This window comes from Neomonachus schauinslandi, chromosome 8 (assembly GCF_002201575.2).
Source record: "Neomonachus schauinslandi chromosome 8, ASM220157v2, whole genome shotgun sequence".
Classification (NCBI taxonomy): Eukaryota; Metazoa; Chordata; class Mammalia; order Carnivora; family Phocidae; genus Neomonachus; species Neomonachus schauinslandi.
The window spans coordinates 109429155-109455336 of NC_058410.1; the positions used below are offsets into that span (position 1 = coordinate 109429155).

General features: G+C 50.8%; 1 protein-coding gene and 1 non-coding gene across 2 annotated transcripts in view; one reads left to right on the forward strand and one right to left on the reverse strand.

Moving 5' to 3' along the window:
* Positions 1–412: 412 nt before the first annotated feature.
* Positions 413–26182, forward strand: part of LRFN2 (leucine rich repeat and fibronectin type III domain containing 2) — a 39409-nt gene continuing 13639 nt past the window's right edge. The window contains exon 1 of the mRNA XM_021692099.1: positions 413–1812. Coding sequence (XP_021547774.1) covers positions 413–1812 — 1400 coding nt within the window. The remainder of the gene's footprint in view (positions 1813–26182) is intronic.
* Positions 25683–25786, reverse strand: LOC123325609. The gene has a single exon (XR_006540544.1). It is a non-coding gene; the product is annotated as a U6 spliceosomal RNA (small nuclear RNA).

Consider the following 26182-nt stretch of genomic DNA (forward strand, 5'->3'; position numbering starts at 1 on the left):
ATAGAATCATCCTTCCATTCGTTCAACACATTGATGGAGCACCTACCATGTTCTGAGCACCATGCTAGATGTGTGGTATATAGCAATTAACAAAACAGACAAAAGAGCCTTCTGTTGTGGAGCTGGCATTCTAGTGGGGGAGATAGGAAATATTACATAAACATAGTTAATAAGCAAATTAAATAGTCTGTTAGAAAATGATAAGAGCTAAGGCAAAAAAATATATATATATATTAGAGGGATCGATTGGGGGAAGAGGTTAGACTTCACAAGAGCACAAGCCATTCTCTGCTGCTCCATAAGGCAGGGGTTAGGGTGACAGATGAAGCCCTGGTGGGGCATTAGGAAGTTGCCTTTTGACCCTGACCTTGTTTCCCTCCCTTCCAGGCACCGCGGCCTGAGTGACCAGACCATGGGGACCCTGCTTGGTGGCCTGCTGGCATTTGGCATGGCGTTTGCCGTGGTCGACGCCTGCCCCAAGTACTGCGTCTGCCAGAACCTGTCTGAGTCACTGGGGACCCTCTGCCCTTCCAAGGGGCTGCTCTTCGTGCCCCCTGACATCGACCGGCGGACGGTGGAGCTACGTCTGGGGGGCAACTTCATCATCCACATTGGCCGCCAGGACTTCGCCAACATGACAGGGCTGGTGGACCTGACCCTGTCGAGGAACACCATCAGCCACATCCAGCCCTTCTCCTTCCTGGACCTCGAGAGCCTCCGTTCCCTGCACCTCGACAGCAACCGGCTGCCCAGCCTTGGGGAGGACACCCTGCGGGGCCTGGTCAACCTGCAGCACCTCATCGTGAACAACAACCAGCTGGGCGGCATTGCCGATGAGGCCTTCGAGGACTTCCTGCTCACGCTGGAGGACCTGGACCTCTCCTACAACAACCTCCACAGCCTGCCCTGGGGCTCCGTGCGGCGCATGGTCAACCTCCACCAGCTGAGCCTGGACCACAACCTCCTGGACCACATCGCCGAGGGCACCTTTGCTGACCTGCAGAAACTGGCTCGCCTCGACCTCACGTCCAACCGGCTGCGGAAGCTGCCCCCCGACCCCATCTTCGCCCGCTCCCAGGCCTCCGCCCTGACGGCCACGCCCTTTGCTCCACCTTTGTCCTTTAGTTTTGGGGGGAACCCACTGCACTGCAACTGCGAGCTGCTCTGGCTGCGGCGGCTGGAGCGGGACGATGACCTGGAGACCTGCGGCTCCCCGGGGGGCCTCAAGGGCCACTACTTCTGGCACGTGCGCGAGGAGGAGTTTGTGTGTGAGCCGCCTCTCATCACCCAGCACACACACAAGCTGCTGGTTCTGGAGGGCCAGGCAGCCACGCTCAAGTGCAAGGCCATCGGGGACCCCAGCCCCCTCATCCACTGGGTGGCCCCCGATGACCGCCTGGTGGGGAACTCCTCAAGGACCGCCGTGTACGACAACGGCACCCTGGACATCCTCATCACCACGTCTCAGGACAGCGGCGCCTTCACCTGCATCGCGGCCAACGCCGCCGGGGAGGCCACAGCCATGGTGGAGGTCTCCATCGTCCAGCTGCCACACCTCAGCAACAGCACCAGCCGCAATGCTCCCCCCAAGTCCCGCCTCTCGGACATCACGGGCTCCAGCAAGACCGGCCGGGGAGGTGGAGGCAGTGGGGGCGGGGAGCCGCCCAAAGGCCCCCCAGAACGCGCTGTGCTTGTGTCCGATGTGACGACCACCTCGGCCCTGGTCAAGTGGTCGGTCAGCAAGTCAGCGCCCCGCGTGAAGATGTACCAGCTGCAGTACAACTGCTCCGACGATGAGGTACTGATCTACAGGTGAGCCGGGGCTGCCGCGAGGTGTCTGGCTGGGGAAGGAGGAGGGGCTGGGGAGGGTTGTGAACAGTTCCCACCCATGCCCCTTCTCCCCAGAGGTGCCTAGGGGAGTCGCGGGGCGAACTGTGCCCTCTGTGCAGGTAAGAGGACATAGAAATCACATCGACTAAAGTGTAGGAAGAAAGGAACCCCGTGGACAGCCCCAAGAGACGTGTGTGTAAGAGGATCAGGCCTCCCAGGGCGCAGCTCTGGCAGGTGGGTGCATGGCTACGAGCCTCTGAGGAGTGAATCTGGCCTTCACCTGAACGCACATTCAGTTATGCTTAAGGCTTTAAGGTCAGGAAGAGTAGAATTCGGATCACAGCCCCCGCCACTTGCTAGTGATTTAATTCTCCCGGCCTGCCTGCTTGTCCCGATCTGTAAAATGGGGAGAATCCATACCTGACTTAGGCCAGACACTTGATTGCAAGTAATGGAACCCAATTCAAACTGGCTGAAGAAAGAAAAAAGGAAAAAGGAGAGGTAGGGTGTCAGCTCATGTAATATAGAAGTCAGGAAGCTGCTTCAGGTTCAACGAGATCAAAGGTCCCCCCACCGACATCCTGTGTTCTCAGTTTCTTACCTTCGCTAAGTTCCACTTTCTTCTGGTTGGGCACACCCCCACGCAGTCTATTCTCTCCGAACAGCCCTAGAGGACCCATTCCCAGCTGGTCCCACAGGAGCCCTGGATGAGCTCCGATTGGCAAGAGCAGGTCACGGGAACCCGGATATTAGAGGTGGGGTCATCCCCCCCCCCTCCCCCCACGCTGACATCTCTGGACACCAGTCTCCTTTATCTGGAAACAGACAATGATGTTGACCTTATAAATTTATGTGAGGGTCAAGGGGTCATTTCCTGGGCCTGGTAGAGAGGGAGGTTAAGACTAAAAAGCTGCGCTAGAATCGCCTCCATCATTCAGAGGGAAGAGCTCACAGAGTGATAGATCCAGGCCTCAGGGTCCAGGCTCTGACGGCAGATGAGTTCCTGTCTCAGCCAGCCTCGGTTTGCAGTAAATGTGAAGCACATGGCCTAGAATCTCACTGCTCAAGGAATGCCTGGTTTCTTCCGGAAATCCTGTATGTTTTCTTTTATGCATTTATCTTATTTTATTTTTTCAGAGAGAAAGTGAGTACTGGAGACTAAGTTGGGTGGTGGCGGAGGGAGAGGGAGAGACAGAATCTTAGGCAGGCTCCACGCTGGGCCCGATGCAGGGCTCGATCTCATGATCCTGAGATCATGAGCTGAGCCGAAATCCAGTCAGACGCTTAACCAACTAAGCACCCAGGTGCCTCTCTTTTATGCATTTAAAATGGTTATTCTGAGAAGCAATCCCATATGCTTCATAGACACCCAAAGGGTCCATGGTGCAGGAGTGGTCAGGAGTATTGAGAGTTCTTCCGGCTCCGATCTCAGCTGATGAGTCTCTGTATGGGAATGTGTGAGGGAGAAGAGCTCGTAAGGAAGGTATTCATTCACCAAATGGAGTCCCTGAGACTGAGGGGGTGCATCATGGAAACCAGCAGAAACCAGGGTATTTCCCTGGCCGGGCATGTGCTTGGTTTGTCTGGAGAGCAGCTTTGCGTCTCAGGATGTGCAGAAAGCAGCATTAGAACCTAACTTAAATGTATGCATATATACAAATATAAAGATATCTATAGATATATCATTAAGCCTAAATATACATGTATGTATTTTTCTAATTATAAAAGTAATAGTCTTTGTAGAAAATTTGGAAAGTAGAGAAAATGACAAAGAGAGGGGCGCCTCGGTGGCTCAGTTTGTTAAGTGTCCCACTCTTGGTATCGGCTCAGGTCATGATCTCAGGGTCATAAGATCGAGTCGTGTGTCCGGCTCTGTGCTCAGGGCGGAGTCTGCTTGGGACTCTCTCTCCTTCTCCCTCTGCCCCCCTCCCCAATAAATAAGTAAATTAAAAAAAAAAAGAAAAGAAAAGAAAAGAAAATGACAAAGAGAGAAATAAGAATTACCTGTAATCCCACCAAAGTTAACCAGAGGCATTTGGCCTCTCAGTTTTATTTCAATTCAAAACAATATTTATGGTCAATCTAGTTTGTATTCTTTGCACTCCACATTACAGCTTGCTTAGTTCCCATGGTAGTAAAATATTTTTCACTTCTCTGTACCACAATTTCTGTAACCAGTCTTCTATTGTTGAACATTTAGATTGTTTCTCATTTTCAACATTGAAAGTAGCGCCTCGATGGATTGTTGTACTTAAATATATCTGTGCAAGTTCAGTGATTTCCTTAGCTTATTTTTCTAGGGGCTGAATTACTGGTTTAATGCATAAATTATAATCTTTATACATTGCATGTAAATATTTATTGACCCCCTCACCAGTGGAAGGCGACAGTGCCCATTTCCACCACACCTTCGCCAATGACTGAATATATAATTATTTTCATCTTTGCAAATTTTACAGGTGAGAAATGGAACTTGTTTTAATTTGCATTTCTTTGATAACTTGTGAGGTTGACCTTTGGAAAATAAGTTTATTTCTTCACTTGTGAATTTATTATATGGTCTTGACTTTGATAAAAAGTGTAAAGGTGAATGCTACCTGCTCTGAGGCTCGCACAGGCACAGGGCGGAGGGAAGGCAGTGCAGTGGGTGATGGGAGGGGCTGTTGGTGTCCAGGTGGCAGCATGCCCATAGGGCGCCCCTCCTTGGGGACCCCAGAAGCACAGGCAGGGGCACAGAAGGGGTTGGGGCTGGGCTCCTGACGTCACTCAAGATGGGGATTCAAACGGCTTGCATTCGGTGGCTCAGAACCTGGAGACACTAAGTTCATAAAAATAATTGAAATGAAAGCATCAGAAACCTTGGAATTAAAAAAATAATAAATAAAAAACCCCCTGCTGACTTCCTCTGAGGGTGGTCATGGGGACCGGAGGAGACAGAGCTCAGAAGGCTCTCCAAATAGCGTGAGCACACAGCTCGTGTTCAAGGTACATGCATCATTATCATTATTGTTAGTAAAAGTAATAGTAATGGTGACCAAAGACCATTATCTTGTCTGCCAAGCTTGGGGGAGGAAACGGAAGAGGAGAGCTGAATACACAATTCGGTCTGTAACAAGACAGGGTTCCAAAATCTTAGAGAACAATTTCAGAGTGAGACTGTATCCAGATGATAGGAACAGCCATCGTGGGTCACCATGGTTGCCTGCTTACTCTGTGTCGGACCCGTAGCTCTACGGGCAGTGTCCGAAGTAGAAAGGGCCGAGAGAATTAGAAAGCTCTCCCTGGCTCAGGCAGCCAGAAAGAAGCAGGAGTGATTTGAATCCAGGCCCTTCTGGAGTCCGCGCCTAGCCTCGGCCCTGTGGCCATGCCTCCCGGTGCCCCGACAGCGACTCTGGCTCGGGAGAAATAGGGCACTCCAGGAAGGAACTGAATTTTTGGAAAATGAATTGTCCCCATAAGAAAGAAAAAACACCAGTGGCTGCACAGTGGCTTCTGACATGCGCAGACTTTAGCAGGAAAGTGTACAAAAGAAGGGAAGAAAGGCCCATATGGGAAGATGAGGAGGAGCATGCGCTGTGCAGAGAGAGCAAAACACAGCCCAACGGGGTTTTTTAATCTGTGTTCGTAGCAAAAAGGAAAAATGACAACAGCCTGCTGGTTGAGAAGGAGGTTGCAATGAGACTAGACAGGAGCCAGCAGGCCAGCCTGGCCATTTCTGACTGGCGCCCACCCTCCCGGCAAGGAGCACAGCGGCAGAAGGGAGGGCACAAATCTGAGCTGAGAGCTGACTAGGGCTTTATGCGGACCAACTCATTTAGTGTTTACTATCCCCAGGAGGTGAGAACTATGATTATTCCACTTTCCGTATAAGAAACTTGTCCAGAGTGTGTATGATACAGGGGTAAGAAGCAGAGACAGAATTAGGATCTTAGCGACCCAGGAAGGGCAAGCCCTATACTGCGGAGAAGGAATGGAAGAATGTGGGTCCTGTCCACAGGTCCCCAGGGTCACATCCAAGGCTAAAGGAACCATAGATGAGGTTCCCAAGCTGTGGGCGTGGTCCTGAGGCAGCACGGACAGAAAGACAAGTGCCTCAGATGGGAAAAGGGTGGATATTCTGTTTTTCCAAGAATAGACCACGTAAAGCATAGGATGCAAGGCTGGGCATGGAGTCCCTGCCAGATTCTAGAAAGGATTTTGCAACAGATGGCCATAAGCCCTCAGAAAAGAATGCTGATTGCCAGGCCCCAACATGGGTTCATGAGGAGAAAATCCTGCCCAATTGCTGATCTGTGTTCAGGAGACACTGTGGACCAGCAGCTCAGACGGGCGTGCCTCCCGTCATTCACAAGGGCAGCACCTCTCGGTCAGCATCGTCCTTGTACAGCGATTCTCCATTAGATCCCACCCCCATGTGTCCCCACAGGGAAGTGGATCCGAATCTCTGGGGTGCTAAGTACCCTTGGAAAATGTCCTAGGAGTTTCCATTGGCTATGACTTACTACCATAAACAGAGCTTATCACAATTTTACAGGACATTTGACAAAATCTCACCCTGTGTTGGGACAAAATGGAGAAATGCCTCCTGGTGAAATGCACTTGAAACTGGTCAAGTAACCAGACTGATACATTGATGTGAACATGAAAGAAAGCCTCCGCCTCGTGCTTGCTCAGCTTCTGCCCCCATTTCTGTACTGCTTGATCCATTTTCCTATTGTCATAGATAATAACACAGAAAATGTGTATTCCCTTTCCTTTGGTTCAAGGACTCAATTGGATAAGCGCAAGGTGGGGAAAACCTGGCTTGACTGGAATTTTGTGTGGCCTAGGCTCTGAGTTTTAGTTGATCTCAAGGACATTATGGCCACGAAGTGATGGAGCTGCTAAGACTCCTATGGTGTTTGGTTTTGTTAACAGAAATAAAAGGCTCAGCTAGTGAGAGATTACGATTCTAACCACTGAATCATTCAAGCTGGTCAGGGCAGTGCTGTGGAATGTTCGATACAGGATGGCACGGTCTTAAAAGTCATTGCCATGTGTCCAGAGATCAACTGATGAGAATGGGGTTCTGGAAGCTCATGGGAGATGGAGGAAGGTTACCTTGGAGATGAGGCGACTCAGAAAAGAAGACCTACCTCCCTTAACTTATTCAAAGAATTCAGGAGCAGAAGAGTGGAAAACACATGCACTTGTGCACACACATGCACATGCATGCACACGCATGCACATATGAAAGTAGGCATCAGCCCATTACAAGAGAAAAGTCCAACAGCAACAGCCTTATGTACCTCTCTCATTACTCTCCATCTGGCCATGAAATTTGCTTTTGTATCTTTCTTTCTCTCCAGCATGTACTTTCCATGTGTACTCATCTCTGTACCCCCAGCTCCTAGTAAGTCCTGGCCCATGACAGCTACTGGGTCGACATTCAGTGAACTGAACAGAATGGAAATGAGCATCAGAGCTGCCCAACAGCAGAATAATTAAGAGCTGCCACAAAGTAGTGAGCTGCCCGTGCCAGAAGGGTTCAAGCAGAACCTGGTTGACTTCGTGCCAGGGGCACTGAGTGGGCAGCCCGACTTTAGGCAGGCATGGAAACATTTGACTTACATGATCCCAGCCCTGATGGTCTCTGATTCTGTGCAAGACCTTTACAATCCCATGATTAAGGCAATATATTACTACTCTTGCTAAATCCACCTGCTTTTACCAGCTGGGGCCACTCTGACATCTTACTTCCCAGGGTTAGAGTGCCCTCTCTCATAGGGGTTTGAGCCCCAGGGCCCTGAGGTCACAGACAGGGACTTGGGCAGAGGCTCAGATTGTCCAACCAGAACAGGATGCGAGTCATCGATAGGTCACCATTGATCCACATCTGGGGTCCACAGAAGCCCTGGGGAGCCGTGAGCAGTTTCTGAAAACATCAGGTTCTATTCCACATACCAAGAAGAGGGAAGCAACCATAGGTAATCCCAAATCATGGATAACTGAAGATTTGAATTTGACTATGAAATAGGGTCTTGCTTTTTTATCAGATAATTAGCTCCCTAATTATCTAATGGTTCTTGCCGACCTCCAAGGCATTTGTCTTCCCTGCGTACACACGGCTGAGCTCCCCAGCGGCCTGGCATGTTTCCCATGTGACTGGGGAGGGCTGACTCTCCCATCTCTCTGCCCCAGAACCTGCCCTTTCAGGAAGTGGCCAGAATTAATGAGGACAGTGTCAGAGCAAGGAGGGGTCACAAGGGGAAGAAGGAGGGTGGCAGGAGAGGAGTCAGAAAAAGGGGAGCCTCCCTCCTCGCTGGAGAAGGCAGCAGCCCGTCCTGGCTCAGCCTCATCCCTGATGTGACACGGAAAGTTAAGTGCCCTGCATGTCATTATCAGCCCAAGTGACATTCACAGACACTTGTCTCCAAGAGTCATCAAGAACATCTGTCACCAGGCGTGATGTCGGAACTGTCCCCAGGAGGGCCAGGGGAACAGCAAGCATGCTTCTAAAGCACAGTGTGGAATTAGCCAGGATGCAGTCTTGCCTTTCTCTTGCTTATTATGCTGTGGTCATCCATAAGTAGGGCAAGTGGTGGATTGTGAGAAGAGAGACACTGAAGTTGTGGGGAGATAACAGCCACTCCATGCCCCACCCCCCTCTGTCTGCAGGCCCCCCCTTTCCATGTCGTCTTCTTCAGTGAATGTGAGACATTACACCATCCCCCCATCCTGGGGAGCCTGGACCACCCCACTGAGTTTTGCAGTGCTAGGGAGGGGGCATCTTCTACTGTTGCTCTGCCTTCCATCTAGGGAAAGGATAAGAGGGCCAATTCGGTCAGGTCCCACCCCATCAGGATCTTACCAGTCAACACTTAAGTGGAGATCTGTCTCCTCCCCATGAAGAGACAGCCGTCTCCACCATGGGATGGAAGGGAATTAACTAATGAACTTGAGATTTTATGGATATGGGGAGAAACTGGTAGGGACAATTGTACCCTAGAGGGAGGGGGACCTGCTGTCTATGCAGGGGGAGGCTTCCCCAGACAGCCCAGCTTCTGTTGAAGGGGTTGATTGAGCTCCCACAGGCGAAGGAAGAAAAAGATGTAAAGGAGGAAACCGGGTGGATGGGTCGGGAGAAGCTCCCCAGCAGCTTGCTGGTCAGAGCCAAAATCAAAATCAGCCTGCCTTGGATTTTATATTTTTCTAAATTTTTTTCACACTATTAAATTACTGAAACCTGACATCCACAAGGGAGGGATGGACAGGACAAATATTAGGCTCATTTTATAGATAGTGAAACTAATTGTCCAATGCATTGAATAGATTTCCCAGGATTCCAAAAAATACAGATGTGGTCTCCTATGTTCGGTGCCAGGTACCACGCTGTGGGGCACATCTCACTAGCAGCACGCGGGTTTTTGTTAAGGCTACAGACTTGGGCTACAGACTTGGGCCAAGGAGCACCAACTGTAACTTCTCCTTCTGAGAAGGATGGAGTAAATCACTGGGAGTCTGCCAGGTTGTCTCTCACAGCTTTAGTTTCTTCCCACATTTCTAAGGCGTAGAAGTGTTGAGGGAAAAGGAACAGGAGGGCCAGGGAGAACCTTGGGTCCCACTCAGAAATAGTAGCAAATCAAGGCAGGATGGGGATTTCTATGTGGTATCAGGTGAGCCACTGTGAAGTAACTTAGTTGCTAGAGGCATCCCAGAGGAAAACAAGTCTGGAGTCATAAGTCCAGAGTGGCAATTAGGATGAACAAAAAATTCAATGACTTAAACTCATTAGCGTTTATATGTCCTTCATGTAAAAGAAGTCCAGTGAAAGAGAATTTAGGTCTGGTTTTCTGGGCAGAATGGCCACCAGGGGCCTAGCTCCTTCCAGCTTTCTGCCCTGCCATCTTCAGCACAGTTTCTGTCCTCAAGGTCACCTCATGGTGCAAAATGGCTGCTAGAGCTCTAGCTGTCACATCTCTCTTCTATACACAATAGGAAAGATGAAAAGTAGAGAGCAAGAAGGCAAAAGGGAAGTTCTCAGTAGTCCCAGCCAATAAAATCTGCTCACATCTCAATGACCACACCTTTCTGCAAGGGAGGCTGGGAAATGTAGTTTTTTTTAAAGCTAGGTACAATATACACCCATTAATATAGAAAAGATAGGGAAGAAACTAGCATTTCTAGAACCTCAGTTTGCGCCCCACCTCCACCATGTACTAGTCCTGGGACCATGAGCAAATCATTTCATTGCTCTCAGTCTCCATGTTTCTCCTCTGTAAATGGGAACAAAGATTCCCCTCCGCATAGTTCCTGGGATTGTGGTGAAGACTGAATGAGACTGTGTATTTGAAAACATGTCTTTCATAGTCAAGTGTGCGGTGCTGAACACATGTAAGTACTTACTGTTATTAGGAGCCTGCCTGCTTTCCCTTCTTGCCCCTCTTCTTGGGCCTCTTCTTCAAGCTCCCTCTTATGGCTCCAGTCTTCAAAGCTGTATTCCAAGAGAGCTGTAAATTTGGAAAATGATCTAACAGGGTTTTAAGAGATCAAGGTATAAGATGTAAATCCTCTCAGGGGCGCCTGGGTGGCTCAGTCATTAAGCGTCTGCCTTCGGCTCAGGTCATGATCCCAGGTTCCTGGGATCGAGCCCCGCGTCGGGCTCCCTGCTCAGCGGGAAGCCTGCTTCTCCCTCTCCCTCTCCCCCTGCTTGTGTTCCCTCTCTCGCTGTGTCTCTCTCTGTCAAATAAATAAAATCTTTAAAATAAATAAATAAATAAAATAAAAAAAAAGATGTAAATCCTCTCAGAAGTGTTTGCAGTTCAATTGGGAAGACCCAAAGGAATGACTCTCTAATGGTGGAATTTAAAAACCCACAGCACACTTGTGCATAGGGAAGACATTTTTCAGGGGTGCCTTCCAAGAGCATTTCAAATCATATCACTACCTTCTCATCCTTCCTTTCCTGCTCTGCACAAGAAGATGACACCACTCAGATTCAAAAACCTTCAGGGCATCTGCTCAGAGGTGACTAATTTCTCTACTTGTCATTCCTTCTTCACTCTCAAAAAGCTCTTGCTGGAGACATCTCCGAAGATAGAAATAATTAGCAGGAGTAAAGGGATTATAGTGTATATCCAGTCTGCCTTGCTTCTGAAATGTGGCTCTTCCCCCTATTGGTAAGGAAGAACCAGAGAACCAGCCCCCTGTTAATTTTATATACCTTTGGTTAGTCCATGAGTGGAAGTGGGGGATATCATTTATTTCACACCAGGAAAACACCAAAGAAGGTTCCTAGAGGGAGGGGCTGGGCTGGGAGGAATGTATGGTGCAGGGGGTCAGTACGGCTGGTGACAGTCATCATAAGGCCACCAAACCCTCATCTGACAACTTGCCCAGGTGGGTTCACAGCAGCCAGCTCCTTTTAGGAAGAACCAGGGCTGGGCAAGGTGTGAAACTCAGGCATCCTGACCCCAAGCCCCAGGTTCCCACCTCCCCAGTGTTCCCTGATCCTGGCTGCACGCTGGAATCTTTTGGGGAGTTGTATCTTCCCTCCAAGAGATTCTGAGTCAGCTTGGGGTGGCACTCAAGCATCAGTGTTTCTAAAGCTCTCCCAGCGACTCTGACGTGTATTCAGCATCATGCCACATGCCGGTGAAATCAGATGTGTGGGCAGCACTGGTGGGCAGAGCCGCTGTGCATCCCACGGTGGGGGGGGGGGGGGCTGCTCTCTGAACTTCCGGCCTGCTCATCTCACCTCTTGGAGACTTTGCTTCCTCCTTAACATTGAAATAAAAATCCCTTAGAATGGGGTTATCTCCCAAAAGATAAAGTACGCACGGGCAAGTAAAGCACCTTGCACACTTCAGTTGCTGGGGTCCTTTGTTCTTGCCCCTTGTTTGAGCCTGAGGGATGAATACAAGGATGGACTTGGGGGCCCCAGATGTGGGCTCTTATCTTTCCTGCTCTGAACTTCAGGCTTCCCATCTGCAGAATGGGAATAATAGGGGTCCTGCCTACCTTATTAGGTAGCAGCGAAATGCAAGATGTCCGGTGTGAATGAAGAGCATCTCCATAGAGCGCCAAGTGCTTCTAGTGGCAGAGATTGGACTACAGTGCATGAATCAAATTTGGAGGGTTTTTGTTTTTCCTGTCATGTAACAGAATCCCAGCCAGAGGTAGTTCAAGGCTGGTATGGGAGTTCCATGGCTTTCAAGGACTGAGGCTCCTTCTGAAGGTCAATGGCATTGTCCTTACCATGTGGCTCATGTCTCCTGTGCTCACTGACAATTCCGCCTGGGAACTCTCCGGGAGCACAGGTGGTAGTGCAGGGGACCATCCCCAGGAGCCCCCCGAGCCTCTGACACTGGGAGTTGGAGAATTCATACCCCAGCTTCCTCTTCCTTGGAGGACAGGGGAGGAGGACAACCGAGGTGTGTTCTGTGCCTCCTCCAAGAGGGTCCGAGTAGGATTGAGCCCCAGTTGCCCACAGTGGGACCATGCTTAGTGGACCCTCCTGTAAGGACTTCCTTCCCCATCTCCTGGCCGGACTGTCCTGGGTCCACCTCCCAGATTAACTACTGGTACTTGAATCCTTGTCTCCGGGTCTGCTTCTGGGGAACGTCACAGGCACCACCTCCTGGTTGGGTTAGCCCCCAGAAGTCCCACCCGATGACTGCCAGAGGCTGAGAAAGGTAGTTGTGTGTTAGGCACATCACTGCCCCAAATAAAATCAGGGGTCTGCTGGGAATCTGGGAGGGGGAGAGGCTGATGGGGAGGCATGCAGCCACTGCAGAGCTGTATGGGTGAAAGCTTTGGTGTCATTAACGCTTCTTGGCACCTGCCCACACAATCCCAGAAACCAGTAGCCAACATATAGCTGAGGCCAGCCTGGGAAAGAAGATGATCCAGGCTGTTTTTCTGCCTCTCTCTGAGTGCTCTTTTCTCATCTCTGGAGACAGACAGAGAGAAGCGAAGAGGGATGTCTTAGTTCTTGTCAATTAGGGCTATGGTCTGCCATGTGTGCATGTGATGGGAGTGGGCACCCTGTGGGGGACAGAAGGGTTGAGAACATGAAGTCAAATTAATGCCCATCATCTTCAAAGTCGCTGAGGTGGTGGGGGGGCAGGGGGGGAGTGGGCAGAATCACACAAACCACAAACTGCAATGTGTCAGCCCAGGGTGAAGGCAGGGCCACGGACGTGTAATGAACAGCTCATTAACAATTTATGAAGGGGAGCTATTTCTAGCTGGGGTGGGCTCCAGAGATGGGCTCTGACTTGTTCTGTGGCTGCAGGGCTGATGCTGTGGCCGGGGTTGGGCGGGGGGGGGGGATGTACTGATCCAGATGTGGGAACTGACTTCTATCCTGTCGTAAAGGAGGTAATTGTTTGGAAATTAAACATCACAGGGAACTATTAAGCACTTAACCTTGTCACATGGTAATTAGTTAGTGATGGTACTAAGTTAAGGGGTCTTTCAGTGTAGTAACTAGCCACCTAAAAGGTGAAACTCTAAATGAATTGCTTGGTGAACTTTATCCACTTGAGGTTTTTCATAAGCTAACTGAAGTGAATTCAAATGACTGGGTGGAAGGGGGGGTGGTGGGGTGTATTCTAGAGGGTAGGGCTTCTGGGAACAGGTGGGGTGGAGTGTAAGGTGTATCCTGGGGAATAGGTGGGATTTGGGGAGAAGAGGGGAAGGTGTAGCTGCTCTAGATGGAACCGGTAAAGACAGAGACAGAGGCAAGAGTGATTGGTCCTGGTCAAGGACTTATAAGGGCTGCTGGTGTATTAGTCAGCTGCTGCCACAGTAATGCTGCGTGACAAACAACCTCAACATCTAGGTGGCTTACAACTACTAACATTTCATTTTCTTATTCATGGGTCTGCAGGTTTGTTGGAGTTCAACCAGTCTTGGCTAGCCTGGCCTGGGCAGGGCTGGGCAGGGCAGGACTGGGTTGTGGTTTAAGTCCTCCCTCCATATCTCATTCTGGAGCCCAGCTAGGGGCAATGGCTGTTCGGAGTATGTTCTTCTCAGGGTAAGAACAGAAATGCAGGAGGGCAAGCCCAACAGAAGAACCAAATGCCAATCTTGTGGCATCACATGTACTAAATCCCATTGGCCAAAGCAAGTTACATGGCCAAGCCCAAAGTCAGGGGGCAAGGCATGCACTTCACCCACCATTGGGCCATGGTAAGGCTGGGGAGGTATCATTTTCTTATAGGAAAGTGAGGAAACAGGACCAACAACTCAATCTAGCACACATGGCCTACCTACCAGAGGAGTTGTCTCTAGGGCAGGTTCTCACACTTGAGCACACATCTGAGTCATCTGGCATACTTGTTAGCACACAGTTGCAGGACCCTACTGAGTTTCTGACTCAGTTGGTCTGGAGCAGAGTCTGACAATCTGCTCTTCTAATACATTCTCCCAGGGATGCCGATACTCTCACTTTGGGGACCACACTTCAAAAAGCTCTCGTCTAGGAAAATAATAGCTTTGTTTAAAGATGGGAGAGGTCAGGGGCACCTGGGTGGCTCAGATGGTTAAGCGTCTGCCTTCAGCTCAGGTCATGATCCCAGGACGTCCTGGGATCAAGCCCCGCATCGGGCTCCCTGCTCGGAGGGAAGCCTGCTTCTCCCCCTCCACTCCCCCTGCTTGTGTTCCCTCTCTCACTGTGTCTCTCTCTGTCAAATAAATAAATAAAATCTTTAAAAAAATAAAAATAAAAAATAAAAAATAAATAAAGATGGGAGAGGTCAGCTTGTCAGTGTCCTTGAATGTCACACAAAATAGCTATATTTACTGAGTTCTTACTACCTTCCAGGAACTGTTCTGAAAGCATTCTGTGCATTCTCTTCGTTGGTATGTGAACCCTGTATGTGTGGCGTTGCCATTTGACAGACAAGGACTCTGAGCCACAGCGGGTGATGTGACTTCTGAGGCCCCCAGCTTGGAGGTGGCAGAGCTGGAGCTTGTAGCCAGTGCTCTGTCCTGCCCTGAAAGTCAGCCTTCCTCCTGTTGACGGTGGGGAGCCAGGTCAGTTCTAAGGAAAGGAATGACCTGTGGTGGAGAGAACTCTGGACTTGGAACTGGATGGTCTAGGCACAAACTACACTTTGACTTGCAGTAGCTAGATTTTGGGGTAGCTAGATCTGTTTGGGGGTAGACTGTCAAGACCCTAGGGTTAGAACAAGATAGGCAAAGTCCTTATATTCTTATGAGAGAGATGGACAAAAAACTTAACATGTGCCTTTGGAAGAAAATAATTAATATAAGGGGACATAGAAAGAGGGGCTACTGCTTTATAAGGGTGGTCATGGATGGCCCCTTTAAAGAGTGACATTGGAAGAGAGACCTGAATAGAGTGAGAAAAAGAGCTCAGCAAGGGGAAATAGCATGTGCAAAGGCCCTGGGGTAGGAACAAACTTGTCTTCTTAGAGAAACAGCAAGGACTCCAGTGCATCTGGAGGCAGAGTGACAGTAAATAAGATTAGAAGACTGGACTGGGCTGGATCATGTAAGGCTCCATAGGCCATGGTGAGGCCTTGGATTTTATGCTGAAAGAGGTGGGAGCCACTGGCGTGTGGAGTGGGAGGTGTTGAATGCAGGAGAGTGGCGTGATGTGATTAAGAGAGAAGATTCTGGCTGTTAGGTGAAGAATAGACATCAAGGGGGCAAGGGTGGAAGCAGGGAGATCAGTTATAAGATGGTTGCAGGGGTCTTAGCTATGTCTTTGGACACCCCCCACCCTTAAGGTTCACATCCATAAAATGGGGGAAGGATCTCTTCCATCTTTTCCCCTCAATGTCCTTAGAGGGGGGAAGGAGATCAGGGTGCGGGCAGTGAGTGAGCAGGAAATACTCAGGTGGGGAACAAAGCAGCACTTGGTCGTGGTTTTTCTGGCAGAATTCCTGGGCCTGCGTCTGCCCGGCTGGGGAGCCCTGCTGAGGCCCAGCAGCAGCCTGGAGTGACGAGGAGTTCCCATCTTCCCCTGCAGAGCAGACGTCTCGCGCATCACTGTCCCAGCTCCGCAGTCAGTGTCCCCCACCCTCTCCGCCCCCAGCCCTCTCACTCTGATAGGGAGTAATTATTTATGTTCTTGTTTAATTAGCTCATTAGGCATGTGCTGCAGGATTTCTGATAATAAATCTTCTCCTCTAGTGGCTCTTCGGTGCGTTTTTGCTGGCGCCGGGCCACGGGGATAGAAGCGGCAGTTGCAGCTGTGAGGCTAGCTGGGGCTTGGGGCTTGGTGACCTGGGTTCTGACCCCTGGGAGGGGGGCGTGTGGACAGGTGAGGAGGCTGCCGAGGCCCTGGGCAAGGAGACAGGATCTTGGAAGCTGAGACGGTGGCAGCAGCCAGCACTGAACGCCAGAGAGATATTTTTACCACCCGTCAAAATGCCACTGAGGCTGCTTTGCTCTCCTCCCCCAGCCTTTGATTGTCGCTCCAAAGAAGGTCTGAGCGAAACAGTGAGACTTGGAAAATTCCTGGCCGGCTAGGCTGGTGCCCAGCAGTCCTCTCCCTCTGGCAGGGGCTGGAAGAAAGCTGGTCTACTACAGCAAAAGTGAGTGGGTGGGAGCTACCAGGAAAGCACAGGTGCCAAGATTTAGACCCAAACCTCACACACACCCCCCATTCCGTCTAGAGCGGGCCTACGAATAGGACCCCACCCAAAAACATTTCTTTCGTAGAAGATCAGAGGGCCTGAAATTCCACCGTTAGAGATGCACTTCTTTGCACTTATCATAGGCAAAAACCTAGGTGATACTGACGTGGTTTCCTCCAGGACTGGTCAACAGAGGATATGGACCTGAGCGGGGGCACAGTGGAGGTCCCAGCAGCAGGAGGAGGGAGGGGCGCAGGGACGGGTCATAAGGCGACCTCAAAGCCCAGTTCCCCTGTGTGGGCAATATTGCCAAGGACTTGAGAGAGCTCAGGGAGAGGGAGGGAAAGCCAAGGTCTTGGGACCAGTCCAGCTATTTATTGGCCACAACTCTCTTGGATTCTGTTCTGTCTTTAAATGAGCCTTGTTCTTGCTACTCTCATAGACTGAAGTAAGTCCAGAGTTAGAAAGGGACAGTTCAACGTCATCCAGGGTAGCTCTCTCCTTTCTTTGTGAATACTTATGATGCCCACCCCTTCCCCCATCTATCACCCCCACCTCACCTCCCCCCACACCATTAGGATCCTAACTGGCCCCATATGGGAATAGCTTGCATACACAAGAAACTACCCCCTCCTTTTCTTTCCCAAGAGCCCCAGCTACCGTTGGATGCTCTCGCTGAGAAGATTTTCCTTATTACAGGCCCCCAACTCCTTCTGCCTCTACTTCTTGCCCTTCCATTCTGCCTTCATCCTCATCAGGAATAAAATGAATTCTGGTTTCAAAATAGGTCCATTTAATGTTTGCAGATATTTCTCATGGCTCGCTGAATCCTATTTTTTTTTTTTTCCAGATTCAACATCCTCCTTCCCTGCCTTCTTCCCTTCTTGCCTCTCCCTTTTAGTCATTGAAGAGGTCTTTATTTCATGTGGCTAATGTCAGGCCTGGGCCACTCACAGGGAAAACGGCCACTCACAGGACACACCTGCCCTCCTGCAGTTCACATTTCCCAGGGAAGCGGACATAAAGGAGTACCTTTATGAGGTGCTTGAGGAGTACCTGACTCAGTTACTGTGGCTGGGATAAGTGCCGTGCAAGCATCATGGCAAGTCCTGGGAAGGTCAGGGAGGGCTTTCTGGAGGAGGTGACCCAGAAGGTCAAATAGGAGCCCAGTCAGGGAAGAGACACAGGAGGCATATCAGGTACAGGGTGGTGGTGCTTGTCTCTGGAGCAGGAGGGGAGCGGGGGGGGTACATTCTCTGGTGCCTCTCCTGCTTCCTTGCCTTGGAAGCGTGCCAGGTTGTGCCATCCTTCTGCATGTGTGGGGTCTAGTGGGTGGTATGCTGGATGTGGCCTGGGATGGGGGTAGCCCCTCCTGGACTGGGGGTACCCCTCATCTGAAGTATGATCAGCCCTTTCTGCTCCTATTGTCCCAGTCCCACACAGACTGGATGCCCCTGACAAAGCTGCTCCTTTCACATTGTTCTGAGGCCATCACATCCCCCACCCACCCCGCCCTCCTCCCTACGCTCTTCCCAAGATAGAATGACCCAGGGCTGCCTGGTGGCTCTGTGGGCATGCCTTAGTTACATGCCACAACCCACCATCCTGGGGGCAAGGCCTCTAGCTCAAACCTCCTTACTGATCTCTGGATCTGCCATAAAAGAGTTTTTTAAAAATTTACTTGTCTCCTGTGTTTTTATGTAGCAAGTCATCTTATGTCTTTGGTTAGAAGTCAGTGGATTATAAATCACAAAACCAATTGATGGAAATTAGGTCAAAAGTGCCAAGTAAATGCAGGTGGTTTTTTTGGGTTTTTTTTGTTTTTTTTCCTCCAGTAATGATGATGATAATAAGAGCCAACCTTTTGGAGAAATTATGACGTGCCAGGTACTATTCCAGTGGTTTCCATTTATTAGCTTATTTAGTTCTTTCAACATCTCGATGACGAAGGTCCTGTTATTCTCTTGCTTTTACAAATGAGAAAACCGAGGCACAAAGATGTTAAGTAGCTTTCCTGAGGTGTTCTGCCTGGGATTTGAACCCAGGCAGGCTGGCTCCAGGATCTGTGCCTCGCTGTCTTAACAATATGCAGCTAGCATCTGAGCGCTTGCTGTGTGCATCCCGCTGCACTGGGCATGCATACAACTACAACAACAACTTTACAGGGTAGGAATCTCCAGGATCAGAGAGGGTAGGTAAGCTGCCCCGGGTCTCCCAGCTTGGACACGGCGGAGCCAGCATTCAAACCCAGGCCTGCCATGCTCCAGATAGCTCCCGACCACTCTTCTTCCTCCCAGGACGTGAGTTAGGGTAGAGAGGAGTGAGATGGATGTCTTGGGGTCACAGGTATTGTATTCAAACTGTGGCTGGCGCAGTGAGTGGAGCATGTGATTCTTGATCTCGGGGTCGTGAGTCCAAGCCCCACGTTGGGCGTGGAGCTTACTTTAAATAAATAAATAAATAAATAAATAAATAAACAAACAAGAAAAAAAATGGAGACCAGTGACCCTATTTCCTTTCTAGATCATCCGCCTCCCAGCCACCTAATCTTTTCACAAACCCAGAACCATCAACCCACTGTCACTCAGAACCACCGTGAGGAGCAAGGGGAAGCATGAACACATCCCACCTATCTATCCCCACATAAGGAACGAAACAAGGAGACACAGGTGGGGGCTATAGGGAGGGATCTCAGCCAGACAAGTGGAAGGACCTCCCAGCAGTGCTGGTGATGTCTAACAAACAAAACCATTGCTTCTTTGAAAGCAGAAGGAGGGCCTGGCCGTGTAAAGGGCCTGGAGGATTCTGTGGGAGGCCAGCAAGCTGATGCACGCCTCTTGCCCCTTCTGCATGCTGAGGAAGGTGATGGCCAGCCCTGGGGCATTCTCATTTATAACTTGCCATTTGAATCGCGGCTGTTTGGCCTCCCCATCGCTGCCTCCTCCCAGGACCGAAATGAAACGCAGGTCACGGGTTCAACCCTAGTGATGGGGTGTCCTCAGGAGAGCGGGAGGAGATTTATGGCTTGGTCTCTGCCCTTAATGAGCCGTCATCCCCTAGAGCCACTGTGACCATGTCCTTCCCGGCTGGGTGAGGCCCAGAACCAGTGCCAAGGGGCAGGCGGTGTGCAGGGCCGGAAGATGGTGCCATGAATTTCTGACAGCCACAGGACTCCCTGGCTCATGGACGGCCGGCGGAGCGAGCTGCCGATGGATCACAGCTGGGCTGTTGACCTTGAGTCTTAAGCAAAGTGAAGAATAAAAGGTCACATTTATTCCATCAGAGCCACAGGAACTATAAAATACCGGAGTGTGGATAAAGACAGTGGTAAATCACTCATCACTCTCGGGAACTTGGCTGATCTGTCTTCTGGCCCCATCACCCACAGTGCAAGCTGGGGATTGGTGTGCTCAGCGATGGGGGACCCCGAACAGTGCTCTCTTGGAACACAGAGGTGCCAAGAATCGCTGAGATTCATAGGTTCCTGGAAAGTAAGATGTCCCTCACTGCAAAGGTAACCTTCTCAAGGAGGTTTCTCTGGTCATCCCCACTTAGAGCTGAGCCTGCCTTCCCTCCACCAACACTTTTACCTTCTTTTTTTTTTTTTTTTAAAGATTTTATTTATTTATTTGACAGAGGGAGAGACACAGCGAGAGAGGGAACACAGCAGGGGGAGTGGGAGAGGGAGAAGCAGGCTTCCTGCAGAGCGGGGAGCCCGAAGCGGGGCTCGATCCCAGGACCCTGGGATCATGACCTGAGCCGAAGGCAGACGCTGAACGACTGAGCCACCCAGGCCCCCCTCTTTGTTTTTTTAAAAGATTTTATTTATTTGAGAGAGAGAGAGAACGTATGAGCACGAGCAGGGGAGGGGCAGAGAGAGAGGGAGAAGCAGACTCCTCACTGGGCAGGGAGCCCGACGCGGGGCTCGATCCCAGGACCCTGGGATCATGACCTGAGCCGAAGGCAGACGCTCAACAACTGAGTCACCCAGGTGCCCCATCACACTTTTACCTTCTTTTAACCCGCTACGCTTTTCCCTTTTTTCCATAGCATGCTCCATCTTATGACACATTCACTCATTTACCAATTATGTTTATTATTTACTCCCCCCTCCCCGCCAACGCCGGGAATGTCAACTCCACAAGGCAGGGACTTGTGTGTAGTGGCCACCGCTGTATCCCCAGTGCCTGGAGCAGTACGGGCATATAACAGGTGCTCTGGGAACATTTCTTGGATGAATGGACCAGCCTGGAAAGACCTCAGAAATGGTCTAATCCCAACCCCTTGCTCTGCCCAGGGAGAGCAGAGACCCAGACGGGGGACACGGGACGTGTCCTGGGTCCTATAGCCTGTTAGGGGTCCCCGGGCGGGAGAAGAATCCAGGCATCCAACTTCTGGGTCAGAGCTGGGGTCCTGTGTGGTCTGAACAGAAACCACAGCCATCAGAGGATGTGCTTGCTGGTCACGTTCTGCTAACTACCTATAGGATCGGGAGCCGGCAGCCTGGGGTGGGCAGGAGGGGGCTGCCTGGCTTCCTGTCTTGATTTAAAAAAAAAGGAACGAATAGACTGATAACTAACTCCCTAAGCCAAAGGGGGTCCACTAATACGGGCTCTGGGACTGTGGGAGGTCAGGGAAATTTTACAAGGTAGGTGGGAGGCCTGTGAGCCCCTTCCCCTCTGCCGGGCCCTTCACACAGATCACTCACCTCCTTCTGACTCCCAGCTGTGATGGAGTATAATAATAATAGCCAACATTTACTGAACTATGTGCCAAGCACTGTTCTCAGTGCTTTTAGGTATTCATTCATTTAATCTGCCCGACAACTCTATGAAGTGGAGAGCTTCTATTATCGTCCCCATGTTACAAATGAGAAACCGGAGGCAAACATGCCAGAATATAAATGCTTCCATTCTGGGTGCTTGGGATGCATCGGTGAACAAAACAACTGAGGATCCTTGTCCTCATGGGGGAAGCAAGCAACAAGCACAATAAATGAGTAAATTATCTAGATGTGGGGAGGCAGTGAGTGCTTTGCAGGGGAGAGAGGAGCAGGGTAAGGGGCTTGAGGCAGTGGGCAAGGTGCAAGCTTACACAGGGTGGCTCGTGTGGGCCTCCCCGAGAAGGTGAGGCCTGGTAGAGGCTCGAAGGAGGTGAGCCAAGCTGAGGTCTGCAGGAAGGGCGTTCCTGGCAGAGGGAACAGCAGAGGTCAGGCCCCAAGGCCAGAGCAGGTGTGAGGAGCAGTGAGGGGCCTAGTTGGCTACAGCGGGAGAGCGAGGGGCAGAGTCTAGGAAATGGGGCAGGGAGGGAGTGGGGCCAGGTCCTGGGAGCCTTGCAGCCCCCCTCAAGGACATCCTCTTAAATGAATTTCTGACAGCCACAGGACTCCCTGGCTCATGGACGGCTGGCGGAGGGAGCTGCCGATGGATCACAGCTGGGCTGTTGACCTTGAGTCTTAAGCAAAGTGAAGAATAAAAGGTCACATTTATTCCATCAGAGCCACAGGAACTATAAAATACCGGAGTGTGGATAAAGACAGTGGTAAATCACTCATCACTCTCGGGAACTTGGCTGATCTGTCTTCTGGCCCCATCACCCACAGTGCAAGCTGGGGATTGGTGTGCTCAGCGATGGAGGACCCTGAACAGTGCTCACTCATTCAAACGCTCACATAGGTTCATGGCCTCAAGCCAACACCCTCCTCTCTGCTCACACAGCAAGGGTGCTTCCATACCAGCCAATAGACCCACACTCAAGCACACACTGGCCAGTGGACACACACACACACCAGCCAATGGACACACACTCACATGCTCACACTGGCCAATGAATGCACACACTCAGGCACATGCTGGTCAACGGACACTCACTTACGTAGCCACCCTGCCAGAAGCTTCATCCTCCATCCTACCTTGTGTGTAGGGAAGAGGGACAGGAGGGGGTCCTCATGAGCCTTGCTCCATCTGCAGCCCAGCATGGCCTCTCCACAGCCGGACCAGGAAAATGAGGAAAGCATGCCACTTCCTGGGGCTTCAGACACATACACCCCAATAACAGTGCTGGAGAGACGCCCAGAAAACCATAGGCCTAAGTCTGTGATGTACTCAACCGTGATTTACTCACATGATTACTTCCATATAAGAAGATCACAGACCCACATGGTCATCCTCCAGGGACACTGAAGTTCGTTTAGTGGCTCTATTCTGTGCTCATTGTCCCCATAGGAACTGCTACCCAGGCCTGCGGGGGGCTCGGGAGGGAGAGGATAGTAATCCTGCTACTTTTAGATATTCCCAGGTAGAACCAGGACAGGGTACCTCTAGACCAGGCCGGCCTCACCTGAGAGCTCCCAGCTAATGAGTAAATCCCACAGTAAGGTTCATCTTCTCAGCACTGAGCCCCTGAATCCCCAGGCGACCTACCAGTGCCCCCAGACAGCTCATCTGCCTCTGCAAGAGCTCCTCCTGGGAGATGGACGGGTTGGATGGTGCTAGTGTTCTTTATGAAAAAGATGATAGTGATGATAAAGATCGGTAGACAGACAGATACATAGAGATAGATGGAGAGATAGAAAGATAGATACATAGATAGATAGATGATAGATAGATAGATAGATAGAGATAAAATAGGTTAAGCATTCACCATACTCATACCTGATCTACTGAGTATATATTGTATGCCAGTGTTTTGCATACATTATTTCTAATACTCATATGACCTTGCAATTTAGATTTGCACACAGCTTTTACAAACAAGAAGAATGAAGTTCCGGGAAGTTAAGCAGCAGGGTAACGATGAGGCAGCCAGTAAGTTGTGAGTCAGGATTTGAGCTCACAGCCCAGGTCACTCGGATGCCAAATCCTATGTGCTCTCAGGGTTGGGAACCTGGTGCTCGAGCTCCCACAGCCCTTTGCTGGCTGTACCCCACCTGCCCTCCTCCTGCCTCCCCCTGGCTCCTGGCACCTCTCTTCTGGTGATATTCTTATAGAATCCTAGAATGTCAGAATTGGGCACTGAAGCACAGAGAAGAAAAGTAGCTTGAGAGCCACACAGCCAGTCCGTGACAAAGCCAGGGTTAGAGCCTTGTCCATCCAGCCTGGACCGGAGGGCATTTGATGAGTGGGGACAGCTCTGTCCCCCCATCCTCCCTCCCACTTGGCTGAGTGGAGTAGCCTCCCCACCGTGGGGAGGTCTCCCTCCAGAGGTCATTCTCTCCCTCCCTTAATTCCTTCCCAGCCAGCCTGCTTGTGAGGGGCAGCGGTGTCCTGGGGAGGATCAGCAGAAGTGCAGCCCAGAGAAGTGCTGAGCAGGCTCCTCCAGTCCACCGGCTGGAAAGGCTATCTCTCCGCTGGGGGAGGCAGGAGCAGAGTGATGCTGCCGCCTGGCCAGCCAGGTGTCCAGCAGGCCACTTGGTCATGGGGGCCCGCCTCCAGGCACGCAGCTTGGAGCAACCCTCAAGGAAGTTTCTCCGTCACTGGTTCGTGCACGGGTGCTGAACGACCCCTCACATTTGTGACCACTTCACCACTTACGAGCTGCGTCCCAGGAGACTCCCATCTTCCTAGGTTTGCCCAAGAGTCCTCTGGGGGTAGCAGGATTAGCGTTCCATGGGACAGACGACAAAGCTGAGATTCGGACAAGCGAGATCTCCTTGTTCGCGATTGCTCAGCTAGCCAATGGGGGGGCCAGGAATGGAACCTGATCTCCAGACACCGAACCCCAGCATCAGCATGGCTGCTTCTGACTGCACACACACATGTTCTAAGCACGGTATCCGGTACTGAACCAGTACCGTTTAATGTTCACAGAGATACCATGTGATCAATATTATGAACCCATTTTGCAGGCAAGAAAACTGAGTAAGGCTCGGAGCTGTGATGTGAAGGGACTTACCTACGCTGCACAGTCAGTGAATTTTTCCCACACGGCACAAATTCCACCTCGGGGTTGAGAAAATTCCCGTCTTCGAGGAGCTTCTCGTCTGACAGAGAGAGGGGATTATAATAGGGGGGAAAGGCAGGACCCCAAAACTCAGCCATGAGATGACTGAGGACTTCATTTCATCTTGATTTCTTCTATCAAGGGTCAGCGTTGACGTCCCCCCCGTCGTCAAAACAGAACATCGTGCTTCCTGTTCAGGCGTCCTGCCAAGCGTTTCACACACTTTACCTCATTTCATCCTGACGGTGTTCCTACAAAGCAGGTACCAGCATTGCTATTTAACTCATGCAGAGAGGGTGACATAATCTGCCTAGAGTCCCAAAGCTAATCACTGGCGGGGGGGAGTTGAACCCAGGCCCAGCCAACACCACGGTGGACACCGTGAACCACCGCGTGATTTTCTTCTGCAACCTCTTTGCACCCATTCGATTCACGCCAAGTTCTGCTCTGGAGCTGCCTTGTTCTTCAACCATCAGGACAGATGGAGAAGTGCAAACACAAGGCCAGGGGCCACCCTATTCCACCCAGGCCCCTCCCCACATGCTGCCCATCCCTGACCTGACAGGGCCAACCGAGCCCGCGGACAACAGAGCCAGGAAGGCCCTGCCGATGGTGACTGCCCGCCGAGTGTGCATCAGCCATGCGGACGCGGCAGATTTGTTTCCAGCAACCTCTCTTTGTCCTACCCTCCTGGCAGAATTTGCTTTGTGATGGCATTTTGCAGGGGGGCATCGTGTGTGTGTGTGTGTGTGTGTTAAAATATACGGAACATGGGGTGCGTGGGTGGCTCAGTTGGTTAAGCGACTGCCTTCGGTCAGGTCATGATCCTGGAGTCCCGGGATCGAGTCCCACATCGGGCTCCCTGCTCGGCAAGGAGTCTGCTTCTCCCTCTGACCCTCCCCCCTCTCATGCTCTCTCTATCGCATTCTCTCTCTCAAATAAATAAATAAAATCTTAAAAAAAATATATATATATATATATATATATGGAACATGAAATTGACGATTTTAGGCATTTTTGAGTGTGCAGTTCAGTGTCACGAAGTACTTCCACACTGTTGTGCAGGTGAGCCACCCATCCCCTGACTTTCCATCGTCCCACACTCGGACTCCGCACCACTCGCACACCAGCCCCCCTTTCCCCGCCCCCCCGCCCCTGGCAGCCACCCTTCTTTCTACTTGCTGTCTCTCTGAACTTGACCACTCTCAGGACTTCATGTGAGTGGAATCGTGCCGTAGCTGTCCTTCTGTAGCTGGCTGATTGCACTTAGAGGAATGTCCTCGAGGTTCATCCATGTTGTAGCCTGTGTCAGAATTTCATAAAAATATGCAATGCTTCATGAATTATCATGTCATCTATGTGCAAGGGCTATACTCATCTTTGTATCATTCTAATTTTCATACACGTGCAGCTGAAGCGTGCACTGTGATAACATTTTTAAGGAGGTTGGTGCCACAGGTGACTTCACCCCTGGGTGGTGCCCCCATGAAATGATGGATCTGCCAACCGGGGGACTTGTCAGATCAGGTACATCATTGGGCGGCACTGACCCGGGGTCTGACAGTTGTTTGGGTGCATTTTGTTTTGTGTTTCGTTTTGTTTTTTTAAAGATTTTATTTTATTTATTTGACGGAGAGAGACACAGCGAGAGAGGGAACACAAGCAGGGGGAGTGGGAGAGGGAGAAGCAGGCTTCCCGCCGAGCAGGGAGCCCGATGTGGGGCTCGATCCCAGGACCCCGGGATCATGACCTGAGCCGAAGGCAGACGCTTAACGACTGAGCCACCCAGGCGCCCCCAAATGCCACTTGGTTTTATTTAT